Here is a 25,035-nt window from a genome sequence, read left to right on the forward strand (position 1 = left end):
AAAAAAGGTTAGCGCCCTCGAATCATAACATTCACACATTTAAACGTGTCAAAGTCGCCCAAGAACAGACATAACGCTAAAAATATATATAATTCTACAGATGGAATGATGATTGCTGAATATTTTATTACTTTTTAGTTTTATTTCTTGGCATTAATGTTAATTCACTGTCGTGAGTTTGATGATTAACGGACTGATACCTAAAGCGACTTCGTTTTGGTTCTTAGAATATGAAGCCCTAAACAATTAGTAAATTATAAACTTGTCAAAAGAAACACTTTGATTCAAGAAGTTCGCCACAGGATATAAAAGTGCGTTATATTTTATGTTACAGTGCGACAACTACTATTCCACACTTCCATATTAAACTTGGTTCTGTCTTCGACTGATATGTTCAAACAAACAACCATTACCAGTTGACATTTAGAGAATTGCCGAAGGCCCTGGGTACTGGCGTCGGTGAAATTGTTAAATTATCTTAATTTAATTGTAATCACCAATGTCTATGCTGGAATAGGCCACAATAATATATGGCGAACGACATAAAGAAAATTTTCACAATACTTCCTTGTTAAGATTATCTTGAAGCGAATGCTACATTATTGAAAACGAAACATTCGACTTCCTTCTGACATTTGGGTGAAAATGAGTGTAACAATGAACAAGATGAGCAAAGTTTAAACCGCAGCTAGAATCGAAGAAGCCCTTACAATCGAGATACCTTGACGCATCATGAGCAAGAATTTTGAATGACTTTGAAGAGAAAATCGCTGGGAGGGGAAAGTAGGAAAGGGAAAGGAAATAGGAAGGAAGGGGGAAGGAGAGAAGGGAATGTGGTGGGTACGTGGGGGGGCAAGGAAAGAGGGAAGGTAGAGACAGGGGACGGAAGTGAGTGATCTGGAAGGCAGGCATGTATGTTATAAAATAACACTTGCTATTATATGCACTGAAATACAACAGGTAAGAATATCAGCTCAAACGGGGGGTGTTACTGCGATTGCATGGATAATTACTAATTATCGCTTAACTTCTTCGAAAAGTCTGTCTACGCAAAAAAGTACCTTCCATGTCACATGGTAGCATACTCTATATTAATTTCCCAATTGCACGTACACACTAAACCGTCGAATTGGTATGTAAATTCCTGTTTAGAAGTTCTCAAAAGTTAATCCAGGCTACCAATCATTGGATAGCTGACACCTTCGCCATTCATAGCATCTTCGATATTCCGAATCATGAACGTGAAGCATTTATTCGGAGAGCCTGAAGTTTTAGTCACTTGTAAACAAATCTCTTTACTCAGTACAGTCTTTACTCAGTCTCTTTACACAGTTTTCGTACTGCTGCTCTTGTCTACAGTCGTTAAAACTTGCCTCAAATTTCTCCAATTTTCGCACAACGTGTACTTCCATTTATGTATATACTATGAAAAAAGCAGAATCCGTGTTTGATAAAATATCGAAGAAGATGTTCTTTTGCTATTTTTCGTCACCTTTCCTGATGTTATTGGACAGATTAATAGAGACTCTTTATGGAGTACGACAGGCTAAATGATGTAACTGAATAACCTGTGAGTCCTGCGCATGTTTAATATCCACTACACCGAGGAATCTATAGGATCTATAAGTAGGCCTTCATGATATTCGCTGGCGATACTATAACAACGAATTGAAAACTGGATAATTCCACCCCTGCTCCAAGTATCACCATCTTCTCCTCGATCGAGTCCATTTGAACTTAAAGCACCGTTATAGGTTAAATTATTCCATTCATATACCATTCCGCTCTGCGAATTGAGACTTCCTCCGAACAGCAAATGTTTCCTCCAACACTCTGAACATCGAGACAACAGTTAACCTGCAGTATCCGTATATGCTGCTAAAGTTGAAATTCATTTGTAATCAATATAATTGATAAACAATAAATGTATAGTCCAGGTATAAATTTATTTTTGACATAATGAGAGTGGAACCGATCAATTCTTAGCAATATGGTGATATCTGTATTGAGTTGCTATTGGCTAGTATAAGCCTATACGTATTGATTGTACCGTGAGATATATACTACTAGTACGCATTGTCACAGTTTGTACCAACTTGGAGCAAACAGATACTGTAGTATGATGTCATAGTTGCATATACTCCCTATGAAAATGTTTTTACTTAATTTTTCATTCTATTCTTTTCATTTTGCCAGTGGACTGGGTAAGGATATTAGGTAAGGGAGTGTGAATTTGTGACGTGAACAATCATAGCATGTCACCGGGGTGTGGTGTACTAGGCCTGTTTTCATATTGTGACTCATGCATTGTCCCAACTTTTTTTTGGTAGAAAATTGGATGCATATTTGAAGAAAAACGAATATAGTTTTGTCAATGTGCATCAATATATAACATATGGTTGCTTAAATGAGGCACTTATTTGGCAATAGACCTATAAAACGTATCAACTGCAATTATTTACCATATATCGATCATTCAGGAAATGAATGCAGATTTCACCAGAATAGTAGACTCCTCTGGGATCAGTGTAACCATTTTGCAAAAAGGTACCGGCATAAACCTTTTTAATTTCCTTCCAAAAGGAGAGGGAAGGCCCCTTCCTCGTTAGAAATTAATCCTAATATATTTACAATTTTAGTCTACTCCAAGTGACTGGTTGTTATGTGTCAGTAACTTACTACAACACCCCGTTCACTGTTGCAGAGAAAGTTCATTCGTAGTGATTATGCACACACTCTGCGTGCGTCGCCGCATTTTCAACTTCCGTACGTTAGTACGGTGCAAGTAACTAGTGTTGCTAAGCAAACTGATTCACGTTCAAAGCCGAAGCCTAAGAGCTCCCCGCAGCATCTCATTCATCATTTTGAGTTTTTAATGATGACAACAGAGTACGTTGAGAAGTGATACCGGACAATCGATGAATGGCTTCATGTAGTATTTTCTCAAGGGATTTAAACTGTTGTTCGTAGTGTCCACTAATTCATGTAGTTTATAGTCAACCATCTTTCGACGTATTTGTGGAAAATTAAGGGAAACACACTTGGCAGCTATGACTTGTTTTTACTCGGTTTGGGTGACTCAGAAGTGAGGTGTTTAGTAAAGCCAACGGTCCAAGAAGTTAGTTTATCCATCAGTCGTGGATAAGGTACACACGTAAAATCTTGAGGTATGTTGCTGGTCTCAACAGCTCAATACATCGCTTGGTAGTTACTGTATTGGAAGTTTGATGTTATAAAACGTTAGCAAAGACTAAGTTAGACTTAGGCCTAGATTGGAGTTGTACGAATCGCATCGTGCTTTCTAGGAATAGCAACTTTATCTATTTTTGCGTTCAGTCTCGTAAGATTAAGACTGCAAATATAAAGATTCAAGTCTGGTGCTATTCTTGACTCTTGCTTTTTAAGTCGCTATGTTGTTACTGTAGTGTCAACGTAATGGTAGGCCAGCAACGACGTTCTATTCGTAGGTAAGATAAACACGGCCTTGGCTGAAAACTTTCCAGTTTTCGAGACAGTGGTAGACTTTTCAACCTACCGGGCAACGCGTAGGGCCGACATTTGTAACTTGACTGTAATCTACTGTGCAGTACAGTACTACTATATTGCTTGGAACATTTTGTATTGGGCAACCGATAAGTTATATAATATTATACGTGGCCAAAGTTTCTTTTATACTTAAACCTACAGTAAGCCTAGGTTTGCAATTACTCCAGTATTTTGCTCTTAGGTCGTCTACCACAAGACAGGTTAACAATTAATACTGTAAGACATCACTTCACACTTTCAGTGATATTTAACTTCAAAATGGCTAAATATGTGACAATGGCCACAAAGTTAAGAAACTTTCCAGACTTTCTGTTAAAGATTGTGATTGGCCTCTCATCTCATTGTATGGAGTTCATACTTTTATGGCAATTTTTATCTAAAACTTAGCAATTCTTGTTGATACACTTTATAGTCAATGTTTTATGCTTTGTCAAATTGTACCTCAGATCCACGTCTTTCACAAGCTTACAACTGCATTGGTGGCTGGACTAATTTTGTCTACCAAATAAATACACACTTCTTTTTCATTGCATAACATAATTTTCTTCTTCTTAAATTACCTTTCCTGAACGTTTTATTTAAAATATATTTGCTAACATAAATTATTTGTCATGTTTGCTTTAGTGATTGATGTAAACAACCCTTGTGGCATAACTTTACAAATGAAAGATTTCACTAAGATAACATCAGAGTGGCTGCCCGATTGTGTGGGATTTAGCAAACAAAGTTGCATTTTTATCGGACTTGTATTTTTTATTTAAAAAAAATGTCTGGCAGTCCCATCCCTTTGCATAATCAATTTGTAGAAATGATAGAAATTATGTGGTTGTAACTTATAAATGACGGAATAATTCAGTGTTAATATTTCAGGAGTTTTGATGATTGAATTACACTTCTTGTTAAATACTGGAACATAGAACTGTGGTTTTCTCTCCAGAAGGAACCTTACATTGTTATGTAATTAATCCTTCAATTTCCCCGTGGCCCTTCCACTTGTAAAGGATCAGCCCCCAAACTTAATCAGTCAGAGGCTACTTTGAATTTGGCCACGAATTAAATAAACTGCAGAGATTTATTCATAAATTGTGTTATTTTCTATTGCTTAGGACATATGTTCTAGGAAGTCAAAGAAGATATCACCAGGCTTTATTATTCCCTTTTGTAATTTAGAATGCAGCATAATACACTGAATTTTCTGCTCATGGAAATGGTGGAAATTTATGCACCACCCCCCAAAAACTCGCTTTATTAGTTAATTAATGAATTAGATAATGTATAAGTTGTTCTATCCTAAGAGAGTTGTTGCCCCGACACTCTGTACAGTATGAGTTAATCATATTAAAAAATCATTAAGTTTCAGTTTGTGTTTCTGTGTATGGAAAGACCCTTTTTGAGCCTGTCTAATAATTACAGTAACATAATGAAATTGTTATTTGACTTATAGTATACTTGAAATTTTGAATGTTATCTAAATTAGGGATGCACCGGATCCAAATTTTTTGATCCGGCCGGAACCGGATTTTGCCGGATAGTACGTGAAATCCGGCCAGATAAAATCCGGCCGGAACCGGATTTTTTCATTACACAAAAGAAAATCATTAATAAGAAGTAGAAGTATGAAACAAGGAGCAAATCTTAGGTGAGGTATATGCATATTATAAAGAAGGTGAAATTAAGACCCCATTTATGAGTTTAAATATGACTTGAAGTGGTGTAATCTACTGTACATTCTTTAATAAAATAACTACAATATTAAACTGATGAAGGCTGCAAGAAATGATTTCACTGCAAACTGTATTTGTTGTATATAGCTTCATATAATTACAGTAGTTGTATTATTTTGGTTGATCTTTAGAAACAGTGGGTCAGACCATTGAGAAAATTAAATTAAACATGTTAAACCTAATTTTTCCTTACTTTGAAAGTTTTTATTAATTTTTGGAAATAGTTTACATTGATTTAAGTTAATACCAACACCTTTTTAAGGGATGATTCAGGCCAGATTTTGAAAAAGATCCGGCCGGATTTTGAAAAATATCCGGCCGGAACCGGAACCGGATAATTTCTCACTATCCGGCCGGATAGTCCGGCCGGACCGGATATCCGGTGCATCCCTAATCTAAATATTATCATAATTGATGCAAATAGTCACTTTGAGAGTTGAATTAATCATGCAAATTCCAATTTTTGCTCAATCAAAATAAATTACTTATTAAAAAAGTTAAAGAAGAAGAGTATGTATCACTGTTTGATGCTTGGTTTTAGGTTCAAGAGAATGTCGAAAAAAAGAAAAGAAAAAATGAGGAAATGTAAAATCCAAATAATTCTAGACATTGAAGAGGATAATCTGGAATTAAAAAGGTTTAAAACTTGAGCTAGAAGGGACAATTTAAGAAGTTAGAAAAAGGATTGTTCAAAATTTGCAGCTCTACCAATTGATACAGTATGACCAAGTATGGATGAAATTTACACTGAAAATGACTTTTTTCTTTGTTTTCTGTCTTTTGAATCAAGAGTGTAAAATCCAAGAGACAATGGGAAGGCATGGAAACTGCAGATTACAGTAATATTGTCACCGAGTGGTTGAGGTCCCTGGACCTGGTTAAATACGCTACTGCATTCCTGGATAATGGATACGACGACCTAGAGACATGCAAGCAGATCGGACCCGAAGATCTGACGGCTATCGGAGTACTCGATCCCTGCGACAGAGGGGAACTTCTGACCGCAGTAGGAAGGTTGAAGTTGGAAGGGGGCACGGCAGTATACTTCACGCTCCAGCCTTCGCAGACAGGTGCGGAGGTGTGCATCTTAGATGAAGATGATGACTTCATGCTGCCCTCTACCAACGGGTTCTCACCAAGACCGGACCACAATCACTGTGACGAGAATGGGCTTCATGGTTACACCAGGGGTTATAGGTAAGGTCAGAAATCCTGTTGGGGCTGGAAATGTCAAATTGACTAAATTCATTCCAATTGTTATTGTGGGAAAAATTTCTTCCAACTATTAATAATTTCTTTTGAAATTAATTATTAAAGTTTCACAACTGTATAATATTATATTCAAGGACAGACTACTTTATTAATTTTCTCTCCCTATCATTTAGTGTAAGATCTTAATTTCTATTATTAGGGTTGTCATGGTTTATTAGAGTTCAAACAGCAATTAATTTTTTTTTTTACCAAAGTGGATTATTAAAATTACAATTAATTGGAGCTGGTTGTGTTTGTTTGTCATTTAATATTTCCATGACAACAAAATAAAACAAAAGTTATATATATATTTTTAACTACCAAGTAAAAGCTGCAAAGGGAGTTACAGAATCATAACTTTTGTTTTATTTATTGTTTTCTTCACCACGGTAGAAACTGCCCCAGAATAATTTATTGCTTTATGAAAGCAGTTACTGATATTTTATGACAAGTTTGGCAATTAATAGCAAAAGAAGAAAAGAAACTCCTTTTTGCAATAAAAAATGAAGTGATTGCTTGGGAGACGTACAAAGTTTAATTGTGTACTAAATAAAAAATATATTTTTGGATAGAACAATTGTTTGATGCAATCTCAGTTTTGTTTTGTTAGTCATTTGGGAGTCGACCTTTCCTTATCCTGATAATTATCTCGTAGGCTTCAAAATGTTGACAGTAGGACTGCAAATCACAGTCATTTTTCTATTATTGGATGAAGAACAATTTGCATATATCATGAATATTCATTCATACTTGTACAGTACTTGTTAGTTGTTACCCACCATTTTTTTCTTATATATTTCTTTAGTAAGTCTATGGTTTTGAACTCTCCTCTTCTTTACTTTCTCCTCTGTCTCTATTTTCCCTCCTCTCTCTCTTCTTATCTTTTACTATTTACCTTTTGTCTGTTAAATTGTAATTTCCTTGTATTTTATCTCTTGCTCACCTTGAAAACCTATGCTTCTGTCAAGTCTCCCCTGCACGCCTATTTGGAGTACTTGTGATATGTTGATATGTTATATTTGTAATGTTGAATGTGGAAATAAAGAACTTCAAACGAAGACCGCAAACCGCTCTGCGGTGCTGGTATCAAAACTTCCTTACACTCTGCAAGAAGTTACCACTTGGATGGGTATTCCCCTTTATTCACCAACAGTAATTCAACTAATTTTGTCTGTTGTTTAGAACTGTTAACTTGTATTGATATTTAATAAGTCATCAAGAACCACAAAGGCTAAACAAATTGGTAATTGGAGGAAGTTAACTGGAATATTTACTTGCCATTAATTCTGAATCAATAGGTAAACCAGAAAGTTGTTTGAGGATCATTGTGATTTTTTTTATGATCTATGAAGCTGTTTTCCTTATTATTGGAAACTAACTTTTAGATGTGACCTGATATCGAGCAGGAAATGAAACAATATATTTACATCGTGTTTCTAAGTTTGTCTGAGTGTTTGACTTAAAAACCACAAATATACATTTTAGGCCTTGAGTTATTGGTCAGGGCCATTTCCTACTGAGAATGGCATGATATAAACAATAGAAAGGGTGTTTGAACTTCCAAGGCTATATAGACATACTATGGTAAATTTGCCTTTGAGTACTAATTAATCTCAATGAGTGTGTGCATTGAGAGAATAATATCCGTGTTGTATGGTTTTGTCACTTTTGTGTATGTAGCATATTAGATCTGTACATTGGGTTGTCGGCATCAGAAAGTCAGAAAGTATCAATTTGGATTGAGGTGAGGAACTGCAACAAATTTGGAAAAAAAAACTATGTGCATTAAGTGTTCACTTTTAGCAACATTGGACAGCAAGTTTTAATTTAAAGTGAAAAGTAACCGATTGATCTATCACTCTTTGAGGCCACGGTAAAGCTTTAATTCAATGACATTTTCCAGTTGCATCACCAGGCTGTGATACAATCAGGTAGGAACCATATTGTGTACAGTACATTTGACAGTGAAATTGGACCTTTGTTATGGATTTCATATTGTAACCTACTGTAGTTTGCTTGGAGGCTGTACAGTTGCATGTGGATATGTGCATGGTACACAGTTGCTAAAGGGATGTTTCAAAGATAGCAGCAAAGTTGTGATTAATCTTTTCTATTGTGTCTTCTGTAAGTGCCGTTCTGTCAGACACTGTAGTATGTTCTCTATATATACTGCAGTGTACCTGTTGCATGTTTCTGTTAATGTTTTGTACAGTTTACTATAGCACTGTATGTTCTGTAAGTACTAAGGTATATAGTTATGTTGTTGGCGTCTATCTTGGCGCAAAGTGCTCTATGTTCGGTGGACAGCTCAAGGAGTATGATGGGAATTCTTTGAGAGTAGTGGAACACTGTATATGTTACGCATTGAGCGATTATCAGACAATTCCGAGACTTTGTCTGATGATCGCTAAATGTGTGAAACTCTGAATAACAACTACTGTACCAGTGTTTACTAGTCTCAACTGATTCTCATCTGTATATAAATGCATACAGTTCATATAATGCTGTATGCTCTGTATTGTATTAATGTTCCATAAATTTACAATCACTTTGTTCTGTGAGTGCTGCCGTATGTTATAATGTAATTAATAAATGTGTTCTGTAACTACTATATTATATAGTATGAGTATAACATGCTTATAGAGAGGAACACAAGTTACTGTATGTTATATGTGCAGTTGATTATTTTCAATTGTGCACAGTAGGAACAATATGTAACATTTACTATATATACAGTATGTTAGTATTGATAGTTACAAAGTTAAGTTTCATCTGTAGGTTATATAGTATTGTTCTGCAAGTGTGGTATGTTCTCTACTCTCTACCAATATATATATCTTTCCAACTGCAACAATATGTGACTGAGAGAATTGACAAGCAGTGACTATATGTTTTTCTTCCATTACCATTAGGAGAGGCATTTCGGTGGATGCAGCGTGGGATCACATCACCCGATCCGGAAAGAGTCTCAACGCATCTCCAGTGAGAAGGTTAGGATCGTCGCACCATCACAGAAGAAGCTCAGAGGGGAGGCTTCTCTTAGCTGGAGGTGATCGGACACCAGATCTTTTGAAGAAGGTAAGTGGCAGAACTGTGTACAATAGTGCATTCATCGTTGTGTGAAATGGGCCTCCCATCCCTATGGTGGTAACCGCTTTGGTATGCGGAGATGCGAGCTATATACAGAGAAGACCGTTGAATTTCTAGCTGGTAGTGTCTGGACATTCTTAATATTTAACAGTAGCTGCTGTATTTAACCATGCAGGGGATTGTTGATCTGGTATATATCACATCCATTCACAGAAATGTGTAAAGTGTAAATTTGTGAAGGTAATTGTGGCCATTTTAGCATATATCTATCTAGTTTGGGATCCCCCATCAAGGTACTGTATATATGGAGAATTTGGTTACATTGCCACAATTAAGGTTTCAATTAAAGTCTGTTTTACTACTGCTCTCTAATAATGAACAGTAAAATTTCATTTGAAGTAGTTTTTCTGGGTTTTTGTCTGTTTTTCCTCTTCACAATACTTTTAAACTACTTTGCTATGTTTTGCTTGTAAAGCAGCTGAAAAGCTTACTATTCCATCGGTATGCAATTTAAGTAAAGTATCCTAAATAAACCTGATACTTCAGGCTATGTAAATCAGTGCATGTTACACTTCTGTAGCAAGTGAAGTACTAATTTACATGAACATAAGTGTCCACTGGAAACAAAAAATGTTAAAAGTCAGGAAACAGCCTGGATTGTGGGGAAAAAAAAATCTTTTTACCTCTGATACCTAGTTTTGCCTCGGAAAGAAATATCAAGCGACTTTCATAAATACCTTAGTGTATTTATATTCTATTCTGTCTGCAGTGAGGAGTGGACAGAACATATAAGTAGTTATAAACTAGCTTCATTTCTGGCAATAATTGGAAGAAATTTTTGGTTAGTTCCCATTGTACAGGAAGTAACATTAATTACAAAGTTGTTTCTTTCTAGCAGAAACTTCTTAACGAGAGCTTAAATGGAGGAATGTTAATGAATAATCTTACATGTTTACTGTTAAAGGGCAAGTTGCCCTTTCCGTTGTTAACTGTGGCAGCTTCTCTCAGAGAAGTGTTCAAGCAGTTAAAGTACTATGAAACAAGGTAACATTAATTATGGAACATTGCAAAACATGATCGTGGTTTAGTGAACATTTCCAACCATTATAAATGTGACATGAGTGTTCTAAGCTATGTGAGATCATAGAGCAGGGAGTAACTACTGTCTTCAGTAGATGTGGGTGTAGTGTATTTCCATGTAATGATTACCCACAGTTAACAATTGAACGTTGCACACAATGTTTATTATTATTTAGAAGCAAACAATTCTACAGCACACAACAACATATGAGTTGTGTACATCTTGTATGCCTGCAGAGAGCATACAATCATTGCCAAGCTTGTTAAATAATACTCTTGTGTATAGAGAGAAATACAAGTTACTGTATGTGATATGTGCAGTTGATTATTTTCAATTGTGCACAGTAGGAAGGTTTTACAGTGCTTGCATATAACATTAATAGCTAATTTTTAGAATTCCATTATTATAGCTAACATATATATATGCACCTCAATAAAGGAAATTAAAACCTAGGGGTAAGGGGAGAGGAAGATGGAATTTTTTTTATTTGATGCAATCATAGTAATTCTTAGCATTAATCTATGGAGATGAGTCATACTTTAATGCAAAAAGTACAACCAGCAAAAACAAAAAGATGCATCCTTGGTTAGTTGTCATAAACCATGAATTAAAAATATACACTAGTTAAAAACATGTGACTGTGTTACTGTGGTACAACCAGCAAAAACAAAAGTTGCACCCTTGTTTAGTTCCCATAAACCATGAATTATAAATATACACTAGTTAAAAACATGTGACTGTGTTACTGTGGTACAACCAGCAAAAACAAAAGTTGCACCCTTGTTTAGTTCCCATAAACCATGAATTAAAAATATACACTAGTTAAAAACATGTGACTGTGTTACTGTGGTACAACCAGCAAAAACAAAAGATGCACTCTTGTTTAGTTCCCATAAACCATGAATTATAAATATACACTAGTTAAAAACATGTGACTGTCTTCCTGTGGTACAACCAGCAAAAACAAAAGATGCACTCTTGTTTAGTTCCCATAAACCATGAATTATAAATATACACTAGTTAAAAACATGTGACTGTGTTACTGTGGTACAACCAGCAAAAACAAAAGTTGCACCCTTGTTTAGTTCCCATAAACCATGAATTAAAAATATACACTAGTTAAAAACATGTGACTGTGTTACTGTGGTACAACCAGCAAAAACAAAAGATGCACTCTTGGTTAGTTCCCATGAACCATGAGTTAAAAAAGTACACTAAAAACATATGACTGTGGTACATGTACTATTCTAGTACAGTTCTGTGTCATATACACACAAACAGTAGATCTTTCTTGCTTTTGTGCCGGGTAGAAGTGAAGATTGTTAACAGATGCACAAATTCCAATCGTCATCTGTAAACACTTCGGATGTGAGTTAGTAAACAAACTATCCTGGCAAACAGTTAAATCAGTATGAAATGTTTCCCGAATGGTAATTAGGATAGCATAGAAGAACGTAGTATGCATAGACTCCTGATGTGTGACCTGATTAATTCACTTTGGCTTTGGCTTTGAGTATAATGTTTCTGTGTGTTGCCGTGTTGGACAAATCTAACCGTAATTGTAATTTTACCGACTTAGCGATCTGTGTTATAGTCATTGCTGACTTTGCAATCCGCAGTCACTCTCACAATTTTGCAAGGTCAGTAAGAGTGACTCCATAATTTCTCCCTTTTGGGAAACCTAAAATGACATCAATGAACCACTGTCACACTTTCAATGTTTTTCTCTTTCTTGTGAACTTTGTTTTTGGTACATATGTTTGCAATTGTATTTTGTTTTTGTCAATATGTCCAATTTTTTCTGATTCGGATATGATTCGTTATTAATTTCACCATAAAAAATATTAACAGAAAACACAGAAGAATTTTAATCAAGAATATTACCACTGTCAGCACTGATACATGAACTTGTATTAATGAAAACATTTCTTCTTAATGATATTTTTGTGTAAAAAGCCTTCAAAAAATATATCTCAGAACAAGATTGTCACAGTTATTTTGGTTTGATATATAAAACAATATACATGTACATCTCTATTCTGTTAAAGGTCAAAGGTCATCATTATTATCCCTAATTATACTATAAAGTCAGATAATGATATTTAAACACATGTTCAAAGTCAAAGGCATTTTATACTGCCACCCTGAAGCATTTTACCCTCACTGCGATATCTAATTGTCTAATTAAACTTTCTTTAAAATGTCTCGCATAATTAGGAGCTCAGTCAAAACGTTCCAGAAGGTGAATTTGATTGACTATTTGTTGTGCGCATACAGTATGCTAAAATTTGGGGCTAATACTGATAATCTTTAAGTTTAAAGACCTTCTTTTGGTAGTAGACTGTATCACCTTTTTAAGAACGAAAATGTGGTAGTTTTTCTGGGATATATCTTTTTAAATATGATTGTATACATATGTATTTAATCTACTGCAGCTGAGCTTCATTGAAATGTCCTGAAAAATAGTTTTAAAATTTAAATATTGTTTTTAAAATGGAAATCAGTGAAAATTGACAATAAGTGATGAAAGGATATTAGACTAGAGATGTGTTTCTTTTGTCTTATAATTGTGTTAATTCTATCAAATAAAGAATAAAATACATCAAAACTTGTTTTATTAGCATTCATACTTAATAAAGGGATGACAATGACTTTGACAATAGGCGTTGGAGAGATCGAACCATCGCTGTCAATATTCAACCCCTTACACTCACACTCATATGAACAACGGTTTCAGCCCAGCCATGCTGTGTGATGTTATGTAAACATTGTGGCATGTTTAATACCCGCCACTCTCCAATTTATTGACCTGTTCTTCCCGTTTTGTTACTATTTCTTAGCAGCTGGTCATCGACCTCTGGCTTCTTCTGCATTCTTCTCCTGCTGTGCTATAAATATTGATTTTGATAAGTTAATTGTTATTTAGGTCTTGTTGAGTACTTCAGTGTTGTGACATACAGACTCTGTGCTGACTATTTTGTAGCTATCCCGGGGAGCAACAAAAGTCGCTATTATTATTCCTGGATGGATAGTTCTGTTCTGTACCACCACCATGTTGCCTGGTTGTTTGCAAACTGAGGGGTGGTTTTGTCAACTTTATTGATCTTGAGATGAATTTGATTGTCTGCTAGGTTACTACTTGTAAGGTTCAATAAACTGTCAGAGTGGTACATGTGTGTCATCCTAAGTACAGAGTACTTAGTGGTTACATCAGAAGAGTGCAATATGAAAATAGACCAAGATACAATATTCAGCTTTAATACTTTGTCTGTATCTGGCAACAGCGTCACTATACAAAGAAGGTGGGGGGGTTGGGGAGCCTGGTGTGTATAAGCAATTTGATGCAAAAGGAGATTAGAGGCGGGGGGTTGGAAATGGGGGAGGGGCTGGGAATGGGGGAGGGGTAAACACACCCACCTCCCTCCCACCTCAGTCACTCACTTACAGTTACTCACTTCCTGGAGTGGCGCTATATAAATCCACATTATTTATTATTATTATATTATTAACCAAAACACTGCTATCCCAGAAGCTTTAGAAATAAAGGTCAACTGGGACAACCTCCATTCCTTTAAAGGTATAATTGCCCGCTTCCACTTCTCCAGCCCTATGGGACAACACACAGGTACAATCACTAATAGCTCATATTCACTAGGGATGTCATTGTGAACCTAAACCCCAGCAGCCTCTCACATCCTCCTCCCCTGCAATACGGGACATGAAACGACATTGTAATTATACAGTATAGACACTGTACACAGCAGATGATGTACTATTAACCAACATTGACATCACAGCTAAGCAAAACATTAACTGATACATAAATTTTGTTAATAAGAGTCAGCTGTGTCAACCCATTCCATTAAAGGTATGCACCTCCTTCCATATACTGTACAGTACCTTGTCACAATAATATACCTACAGGTCGAAGTTAACCCTAACCCAGACATCCCCATCCTACCCATCCTACCCCTCCCCCCCTCCCTCTCCTTTCCCCATCTTTTCCAAAAATTGATCAGTATTTAACATTTTACAGTAAGATTGTCTGTACCAAAGATGACTCTATATAGTATTAACATACAATATGCATACAAGTATCACAGAAACTTTTACTAAATATTACACAAAACTCAACAATAATCAAGTTCGTCAGCTGTGTCAACGTTCATTCCATTAAAGGTACATGCGGCGGCCTTCTGTTCGTATTGATCTGTCATCTCTACCTGTACAGTCATACAGGGATGTTTGTTTTTATGTATATTCCTAGCAGTGCTAATAGCCTTTACCATAAACAATGCAATTCACCAACCCCTTGCTGACGTTGACAAGTTACCAGAGGGTGTACTACTATTGAATGATCTCTAGGGAGGGGGTTCACATCTGCTTTTGTTACCTCTGGGCTCATTTCGCATCAGCAAATCTCTCTCAAACATCCGATTTAAGATGTTATCTGTCATCGTTTTTTAAGCTGAAAACTTTGTTGTGGATGTGATTCGATCTCTGTACTTCTTTGGTGAGGAATTTAAATATGCCAAATATTTCTTCCGACGACATCATTAACGAGGAATGGAGTGAGAAGATTTACATAAGGCATGTTAATAAAAATGGAAACTACATAGTCAAATTCTTAGCACCGTAGTTATTAAGCATTGTTCTTAGGCTAATAAGTCTGTATCCATGTATTAAGCGCTAAGATTAGGAACAGCTAAGAAATTATCTTCCAGACGTTAGATGTTAAAATTGTGACAAGAAAAGTCTTCCATGAGGAGGTGAATACTAAATTTCATAAGAATTGATCCTTTCTTGACACAGTTGTAAGTGACAGATTACCCGATGTGGAATATTAATAATTAATTAATAACGATTAATGATTCACCGCTTAGTGCTCGTTGTTTGGATGCGAAATATCCCTTATATGACGACTCCTTGTATAGTTTGATTGATAGCTAAAATCATGTATCGTGAAGAAAACACTTTAAATGCAGTCAAATATATCAACTGTTGCACACATGTTTACTTGGTCAATAATCCTGGAGTAGTTCAAACATGTAACCAGGTGAGACTTTCTTCTTCTTCATGGCATTAGGTAATAAATTCGGAGACAACTCTGTTCACGATTGTAATTTCAGTTATAAGTAAGTTGATTCAACTCCATGGACCTTGAAAACAAACAGTGGGTGTGGGAGGGATGGGGGATGGGGGGGGGTGCAGGGGAAGAATAGGAAGGAACAATTATAACTTTTTATTTCAGTTTATTACATGAAGCATTCTACTGTAGTAACGATCAGGAAATAATTTAGTGTTCACATTTTGTGCAGCAGTTATGAAGGCACCGAATTTTGCCTTTTTTTTAAGATACTTTGGTTCCTGTGAAAATAAAATAACTGTGACACCTGATTGGACTTATACATGAATTTGACCCTTTTGCGATTGCGATACGGGATAAATTTATACCCTGTAATGACACGTATAAATCGTTATAAACGTCATATACCTTGGGGTCAGTTTCAACTTATTCCAGCAGCAATTAGGCTGGTCAATTTAATATCCAGTACGGTTTCATCTCATCTATGTCAGAAACGATGATGAAACGTTTCTCTCCAAACATCCGATGTCGAAGGAGCGAGAAGTTACGATCTGTTGTGAAGAGCATCTCAAGTTCCTTCGTAGATGACATTTTTCTTAAACATATTTGAAGACCCAAGCCCGTCTGGGGACATCTCTGTCAGCGACAGATCGGACGGAATCAATCTTTTATTTTTCTCGAGACTGTTCTGGAAGTTTTACTCTCAGCTGTCCTCGGTGATATTCTTTCTCTGGCGATGTCTCCCTGCTTCTCGATTTTTAACCGGCCCATCCAAGTATAAACGAACGGAATCGTGGTTATCAGGAAGAGGCTACCCCTTAATCTGATATACAGAGACCTTCGAATGTTCCGCAATCGTTAGGGTTTTAATCGTCCGTAGGCGTCGCATCTCCTGAACAGCTTGTCTTATCTTATATTTGTATCTTTAGTGAGCCTTACAGTCTTCCTCTCTTCTCTCTCCATCTCGTATTTTTCCCTCTTTTTTCCATCTGTGTGTCATTCTTTCTCAATTTCCGCCCTTTTTAGGAGAGTACTTTTTCATTCGCGATCAACTCGGCTAGTCTCCCTTGGAAACGGCAGCTGCACTTTTTTCGCATTATCTTGTCATTCCCGAGGAAGGAAAAAAACGTTACTTGCCCTGAGGGGCTTGCATTTGGATAAATTTTAGCAAATTTTTGTTTTCGCCTTTTTTTCTTCTTCCCAATCCTTTTTAGTTTTGACATAGACGGCAAAGGCAGCGAATAAAGGTGTGTTTGAAAACCTTCATTAGAAATGGGATTAATACATTAAGTAGCAATTGCACCTTTAACGTTCTGCGAATTCATTGACATGGAAAATAAAAGGAAGAGGGGGGGGGGGGGGAATTCAACAGTGATATGTTTAGTGCCTTCCTGTTTATCTTGGGAAGGTTTTGATGAATTACGTACTACTAGAATTGTAGGAGGCAGAGTAAATGTTTTCAGCGTGCATTCCCAAATTGGGTATGTACACATACAGTAGGTACTTTATGTTATAAATGTGAGGGGAAAAAATGGAATGAGAGTAAAATTGTACTGTAAATTATCAAACACAGCTGGCTGCTATTGAATTGGTAAAGGAGTACTAGTTGAAGTCGGTACTTAGTTATATTGTAATATTTACTCCACTTCCTCACTATACCTGTCTCCTCACAACCTTAGCACTCTTGATCTACCATGTCTAGAGTAACTACACACAAATCCCTAGCAACCAGTCGCTTGAGCAACGATCTCATTCTAAAACCCAAAATGTCTAGAAGTGTTTTCGAATGCTGAATTTGTGGTCTTTGCTAATCTTCCTTTCTGATTGCCATTCAGATGACTCCCTACTGTATTACCTTACCATTGCCACTGAGGTCAAAGGTCATATCTGGTCAATAGAGGTCAATGACAGAATAATAAAATAATATTTTAATTTATGTAAATGAGCTTGATTTTGATTCTCGACAAATTTTGACTTTGACTCCATCATTTGAAATGAATACAATTTTTTTATTCAGCATTGAGTACTGTAGCATCAAATTTTTTTTTTTATTAATGTAACTCAGTATCTGCTTTAAAAAGGGAAAAAATGGAATAAAGTCGAAAAAATGTAATAGAAAACAGGAAAAGAAACATCAAAAGCTAGGATCTTTGCAATTTGGATGTTTGGGAGAACTTGTCAGATAATAATTTTCAGCTTTCTTAGTTTCTAATCTCCTTCAAAATCATAGTTTGTTTGCTTTATAGAAAGAAGTGTATTTCAACTTCCTGCTGTTAAGAAATTCTGTTAATTAGTAAATTTATTTAAATCACATCCAATAAAACAGGCATATAAAACATGTATAGAGTAAATCGGCCAATACAGCTTCTTTTACAACGTCCACTTTGGTTCTTTTGTTTAAAGTGCAGCTGAGCGTTAATTTTATGGTTCCTATAGGAAAGGTTTCCGTGGTGTTTACAACAGGCAAATTTGTTTTTACAATGAGCACCAAGAACAATGGTCTTGGTCGGCTCTTTCCGTAAACTAGTAAATAATTGAACAGAATGCCTAACCTAATTATTTCAAACCGCAGTTTGGAGTTCTTGAAGGATTTTCAATTTGATTTCAATCCAATATGAAGTGCTAGTCTCGACTTGCCCTAGATGGTGGAATTAGCTCTTAATTAGCCTAAATAAATCAATTGTTGACCATAAAATCATTGCGGTTCCATGTGCGAATTAAGCTAGAATTATCTGTATACATACAAGTGTTAATATGCAAAGGTGGTGTTGCCTGTGGTGTAGAGTTTGTTTTAATATCTGTTTTTAGGAAGGAGCAGCCTGTCTTTATGTCAGTAGATGTGATGCATTGTATTAAACACTAAGTTACTGTTGGGTGATACCCCCATCATGAGAGGAGAGATAAAAGGCACATGAAAATATTAAGCTACTAAAATATCTGTTGCTTTTTTGCCCCCCAAAATTTAAGGTGCGAACAATGAAATGAAGTATTTAAATGTAATAAATAAAATAAAATGATTTAGGAACAGCCAAAGTTGGTTGTTACAACCAAGTGGAATGCTTTGTTAGAAACTTCTGATGAGTGGTATCCAGTCATGCCATCGATTTAGGGGAGCAGAAGAGAAGGAAAAGGGGGGAGGGGGAGGATTTGAAAAGGGGAGGAGAGGGGAAGAGGGGGGGGGGAAAAGAAGAATAGGGAATGAGAAGAGGAGGTGAGAAAAGATAAAGGTAAAGGATATGGGAATGAGAGGGAGTAGAGGAAGGGAGTAGAGGCAAAGGGAAGTGAGAGGAAAGGATGAGGAGAGGAGAGGAAGAGAGGGGAGGAGATGAGAGGGGGAAATGATAATTCACATTCAAAAGATATATGAAAGTAGTAAAAAGAATTGGTTATAATCACATGCATGTGCTTGTTAGAATGAGGGTTATCCAGTGATTACATCATTTGAAGAGATGGAGAGTTGAAGAGAAGGAGAGGAGGGAGAAAAAGAAGAGGAGTAGAGATGGAGAGGGAATGGAAGAGAGAGGAGAAGGGTAGAAGGAGGGGGGGAGGCAGTGATGTGGTGTTTAATTCTCTTTAGATATCTTTTGATGAGTATAAGCATAAACTCTATGCTCTGAAAGTCTGTGACAGGGTTATTCTTAATGGCTACAGCAATTACTAGAGCTAGTGCTACTGTAGGCTGTGTACAAGGTTTTTTGCAATTGTAAATATCATCAGTGCCTATAATCTACTAGAAGCATATATTAGGAGGATACTAACAAACATGACTGGTGTTTACATTTAAGTGAATAGAACCTTGAAGAATGTGCAGTGATTTGTCATGCAGCCTCTAGTTAATTATACATTAGTTATGGTGAATCATCCAAAACTGTGGTTTGAAAACATTTTTTTTTTTTGTAGTGCAAAATGTCAAGATTATGATTTTACATCGTAAATGATCATGGTTGAACTTGCTTCTATATCTAATTTTCGATCAAACCAAAGAAGATAAAATGATTACATGGAAAAGATGAAATAAACATGCATTGGCTTTATCTAAAGATCTGTTTTGATTTTTCTAACAATGTAAAATACAAATTTTATTGACTTGATAAACAGACCTAGGTTCCAAAATGAAGACTCTAGTGGGATAAATTTTAATCCGAGTTTTGTTTGGGTATCCAATACTGTAAATAGTACATGTTACATTACCTTCTTGCCACCCTTACCCGTCTTCACACAATCATAAGACGCTAACAGTAGGGTGGATAGAGAAATGACTTTATGTTAATAATTCATACTTAGTGCTCACTAGATTTCCTTCATTTTACCAGATCAATTCCACAAAATTGATCTGAAACTAACCGTAGATTATCATGAATGCATGAGATAGTTGTCAAAGAACTACAATATGTAGGATACTGTGGGTTATATGGTTAGATTTGAAGAGGGGTGGGGCAGGGATTGGGCAGGGGTGGGGCAGGAGCATAGGAGGGGAGGTCCCAAATGCAGTGTGTAGCCATAGAAGTACTGAACATTAGAAAGACCAAACTTGCAATGTGCAATTATGTTGCATATATATCACTACTTCTGATCGTCTGATTTCATCGTTACACACGCATTTTACCGTCACTTTGATGCCTTGCGATTTGGATCTTTTGGGATAATACATGATCTTCTTCATCTCAACTGAAAGTGCTTGTATTATAAATCAAAACATTGTCTTTCCTTGTAACCCTTCTTGATTGCCTTTTATAAATCAAAACATTGTCTCTCATTTTCCACACTTTTTTATTGTTTCAATTTGTCATCCTTTCATTGCTGAATCCTGCCCCAAGGATGAATATTTAATGGATTTGTTTTAGAGTTTATGCCGTTCTTTTATTTGAAGAGGAAGTCTTGGCATGGCTAGGAAAAAGGAATGATTCCTTCAAATCTATTCATTCCAAAACCATGCACGATTCTCTGAATTGCCCAAAATAGTCTTGTTTTATTCAAGTTTTATTTTTTATTGTCGTGGGGGGCGGGGGGGGATGTCTGTCTACCTCTCATAAAGGTTTGGTATATCAAGTGAAAACTGTCTGCGGTTAGATTTACCCCCTTGTTGCGAAAAGAGGTGCCTCAAAAAAAAAAAAAACCTGGGAAAGAGATAAGCAAAATTTTGGCAAATGGGAAGATTAATAAAACAAGTCATTCTGTTTGACTGGCAAGACAAACTTTTACATAACGATCCTAGAAATGGAAGAAAATGAGTCGATCTCAGAATGCCACGAGCAAGGCTTCTTCGATTTAATTTCCAGAAGGCTCAGTTACAAAGCCAGTGACTGATGGAACAACGACTGCCTGACTCTGTTTCTTGCAACGGTCGAATATATATATTATATCTCTCTCTTACAGAGGGACTCGATCTGTATGAGTAATACTTTTTACAAAAATTTAGAGCGGGATTGATTAAAGCTGAAGGCAAAAACTTTGAAACAGTTTTTCTTAATCGGTGGCTTGGGCAATTTTTAAGTGAAGGGAAGGCAGAGGGATATGTTCTCTAAAATATTACTTTTGCCCTGAGCCCTAGCAGGTAGGAGGGAGATGCATACATATATATATATATATATATATATATATATATATATACATGCTTAAAGTCTCTTTCACAGATTCGGTATGTGGTAACGTCATCGATACAGATTTGACCGTTTTGACTTCATCAAGAGTTTGGGTAGATCATAAGACATTCATACTTTTTTTGCTTCCCTGCTTCTTCCTTCCTTTAGTGTAATTTCCTAGTGTCGTCAGCCAATCATAAATCTCATCAAAAAGAATTGGAAGGATTGGATTCACGATGGAAGGTTGGTAAAAGTGAGGCCAACCAATTTTCCTTTTTTGGGGTTTTGATTTTGCTGGGATTTATGACTTTTAGTTTTTGTGGATGAAAGAACTCTTTGGGTCCTGTCTCTGTCTTGCATTGTTCAATGGTGGGATCAAAACAAACCCTAATTTAAATTAATATTCTCTTTTATAGATATTAACAGTGTTAAGGGTATACCAGGTACACATCTTCAGTATCTTTACATTAAAAATACTGGGGGCTGATTTTCTTACTTACCGAGGGACAAGGTCTACGCTGCACGAAAAAGTCAGAAATAATGGCTTACAGGTATCTACATATTGTGGAGTATATGGCCGCCGAATTAAGTATGGTATTTGTAGTCATGAATATGCCAACCTTTTATTTCGAAATTTCCTTTCTATGCCATATTTAAGATCTGTTTATACAGAAGTATATCATACAATAAACCAGTGATTTTTATGACAATTGTGTCTATTACAGTATACTGTAGAAATCAACAGTCTCTTTCATTTCACAAATTGTCAGAGTTCACCTTTAGCAAGCGGTTATGTTCATGCTTGTGTTGGAAAAGTTGTACACCTGTACAGCGAACTGAAGGAGAGAGAGAGAGAGAGAGAGCGAAGAAAAAAAATTGCGACTATGTAGGCATGAAAAGATTGCAAACATGTTATCCAATAATTGTTGCGAAGATTTAAAAAGCAAATAAAGAAGATGCAGGTTTTCAATAGCACTGTTGTCACTTGTTGTGACGTCCATAGCCGGGAGCTGCTACAGTGTAACAAAGTATTAGCCTGCTCATTGCTTACAATTACAGCCAAATTCAACCAGGAAAAAAAAAAGGAAGGCTTTTGAACAGTTCCATGCTAATCCCAATGGTGTTCTATTGTATGAAAAGTAAAGCAAGATTCACTAGCCGTAGGCTATCCAGGTGTGGGCATTGATTTTTTGTGACTGTTTCTCGAGATACATGGGTTTAAAATATGCCTCTAAGTACTGAATATCCTTTTAAATTAGATTGTGTGGGAAGCATTGAAGGTACTCCTTTGGGGTTTTTATATGTTAGGCTGATAGGTTAGGTCTAATTTAAAATGCTGATCGAGTCCAGGAGACCTTTTTGCTCATCATCATCTTCTTCCGAGAGACAGGAAGCCCAACGATTGCCTCTCCTTTTCATCCGTTACACAAGCAAGGACTTATCAACTTACTAAGATGATGATATCGGGAATTGGGACAATTTATGCAAGATGATGACGGACTTAACGTATTTTCACAAGACTTGCCGGACGGAATGAGAACACAAGACGACGCAAGTGGAGTCTTGTCCTATTCTGTGGTTATAATAGAATGCGTGTTTTTTCAATCCACACACTTGAAATAAAACAGGCAAGTAAAAGAGGAAAGGAACATGCTGGTATACATTACAGTGTTATAATCGGTTAATTACCTTGTAAGTTGTCGAACGACGGAATCAAAATATCGACAAGTGGATGCCACAGGGGTAACAAAGCCGCTAGCTGGCTATCTCTTTTCTTAAGTGCTGCCTCAAATAAACCCAGATATGTTAAATTGGTTGGCATGGCCTTGACATTTTGACGAACCTCTGTAAAGGTCAAACCATGTAGGAATTCATTTTTCTCTCCTTTTTGTTTTGTTATCCTTCCAAGAAGAAGAATTAAAGAAATAGAAGAGTTGTCACAAAAGCCTGAAGTTCTTGGTGTTGAGGAGTTTGCATGCAGACCTAGTATTTCACAATGTTAGCCAAAAGTTTGCTAAAGAAATGCAAGTTATAAATAAATTCTACTGGTTGAAAAGAACTAGTTCCCAAGTGCTAATTACAATTAACATCAATCTTAACTTTTAAGAACAGCCTAATATTATTTGCTGATAATGAGAAATATTACAGGGCTTGAATTATGTATATCATGCCAATTCTTTGACTGATGATGGTAACACACCTACAATACCAATATACATGTTTATTCATTAGTTCTTAATGTCTACTGGTAGAAAAATTGCCAGTACATTTTATCTACTGGCACATATGTATATAAATATATACACACACATGTATATATGTGTGTGTGTATATATATATATATATGTATATGTATATGTATATATATAAATATATATATATATATATATATATATATATATATATATATGGTTTATATCAAAGTTATTAACTGTAAATAGCGCCAAAAGCGTCAGGAAAATAAACAACTCATGAATCATGAATGCTTAGTAAATTCACAACGTATCTATTAATGATTGAGGAGATTTAGGCCAACAAGATGGCTATCAGTTCACTGGGTTGAGTTCTAACTGCTACTTTTATGCCCGATAATGGAGCTAGATGATAAGAATGTCACTGTAAACAAAATGGTTTTTATTAGTCCTGAATTACCCAGTGAACTGCTGTTTTGAGCTTCCATTAAAGATAACAATCACTTTGAAGTTACAAGGATGGGGGAATACTTAGTTTTTTAACACAGGAGACAATATTTAATTAGTGAAAATAATCAAGAGGAGTTTTTTATTGATAATAATCAAGAGGAGTTTGTTAATTTGCATAAAGTAAAGTCTTATTTGGTTAATAACTTTTGTAGTACTTAAAAGTCTGGTTTCAACTCAGTCGGTGACCCAGCGCCAATTTTATAAAGTAACAGCAGTGGTTTGGTAAATTATTTAGCGTCCAAGTCGGTGAATAGTAACCAAACGCAAGAATACTAAAATAAGGTTAGATGCAAGAAAATTCTCCACACCCATGGCACATGACCATCATAAATTAACTTACATAAAGTGAAGAGAAAGGGCAAGAATGAAAAACATTTTTTTTTTGGAACACAAAGAAATAGTTACCACCATATGCAATAGTTTCCATATGTTTGTACTTTATATTAATTACGACTTGGTCTGCCTCATGTGATTAACCATGGATGTTGGTCCTTGATTTGCTCCGTACATGTGTCTGTAATATTTATACAGCACACTAATATCTATCCTTTATTCAGTATGAATATGACCATGTATTTGACAGGTGTAAGACATAAAGAGGAGGTACCAGGCTATAGTTAACTTAATTGAGGCATATTATTGTTGTATGTCATCATGTGTTGTAAAAACATTATGTCTTAAACTGGAGACAGCTGATGCCCAAGGCTATTGCCATCTTTCATTCTGTTTGAATGAGCTAATTTATGTGTACAGTATGTCATTGGGAACTTGTAGCACAGAGCTATATTACAGAACATAATCTCCATGCTTGAATGCACGTCAATAGTTTAATACTGTCTTGAGCGCTAATGGTTTCATACACTCATGATGTCGAGGAATGTTTGCCAGGGTAATGTTTTATTAATCCTCCTTCCCAAAAATATGCATTGATGATGTTCTGTGGGAGGAGAGGAGGAGAAGGAGGAGAAGGAGA

General features: G+C 36.0%; 1 protein-coding gene across 3 annotated transcripts in view; it reads left to right on the plus strand.

The window, feature by feature from the left end:
* Positions 1–2,827: 2,827 nt before the first annotated feature.
* Positions 2,828–25,035, plus strand: part of LOC139962519 (SAM and SH3 domain-containing protein 1-like) — a 106,236-nt gene continuing 84,028 nt past the window's right edge. Inside the window, exons 1-3 of one of the 3 annotated variants that reach the window (XM_071962545.1) lie at positions 2,828–3,167; positions 6,061–6,467; positions 9,434–9,599. In XM_071962545.1, coding sequence (XP_071818646.1) covers positions 6,091–6,467; positions 9,434–9,599 — 543 coding nt within the window. In that variant the 5' untranslated portion in view covers positions 2,828–3,167; positions 6,061–6,090. Of the gene's footprint in view, positions 3,168–6,060; positions 6,468–8,293; positions 8,453–9,433; positions 9,600–25,035 lie in introns of those variants that run through there. The other 2 variants (XM_071962546.1, XM_071962550.1) reach the window with 2 other exon arrangements.

Source organism: Apostichopus japonicus, chromosome 21 (genome assembly GCF_037975245.1).
Source record: "Apostichopus japonicus isolate 1M-3 chromosome 21, ASM3797524v1, whole genome shotgun sequence".
Lineage (NCBI taxonomy): Eukaryota > Metazoa > Echinodermata > Holothuroidea > Aspidochirotida > Stichopodidae > Apostichopus > Apostichopus japonicus.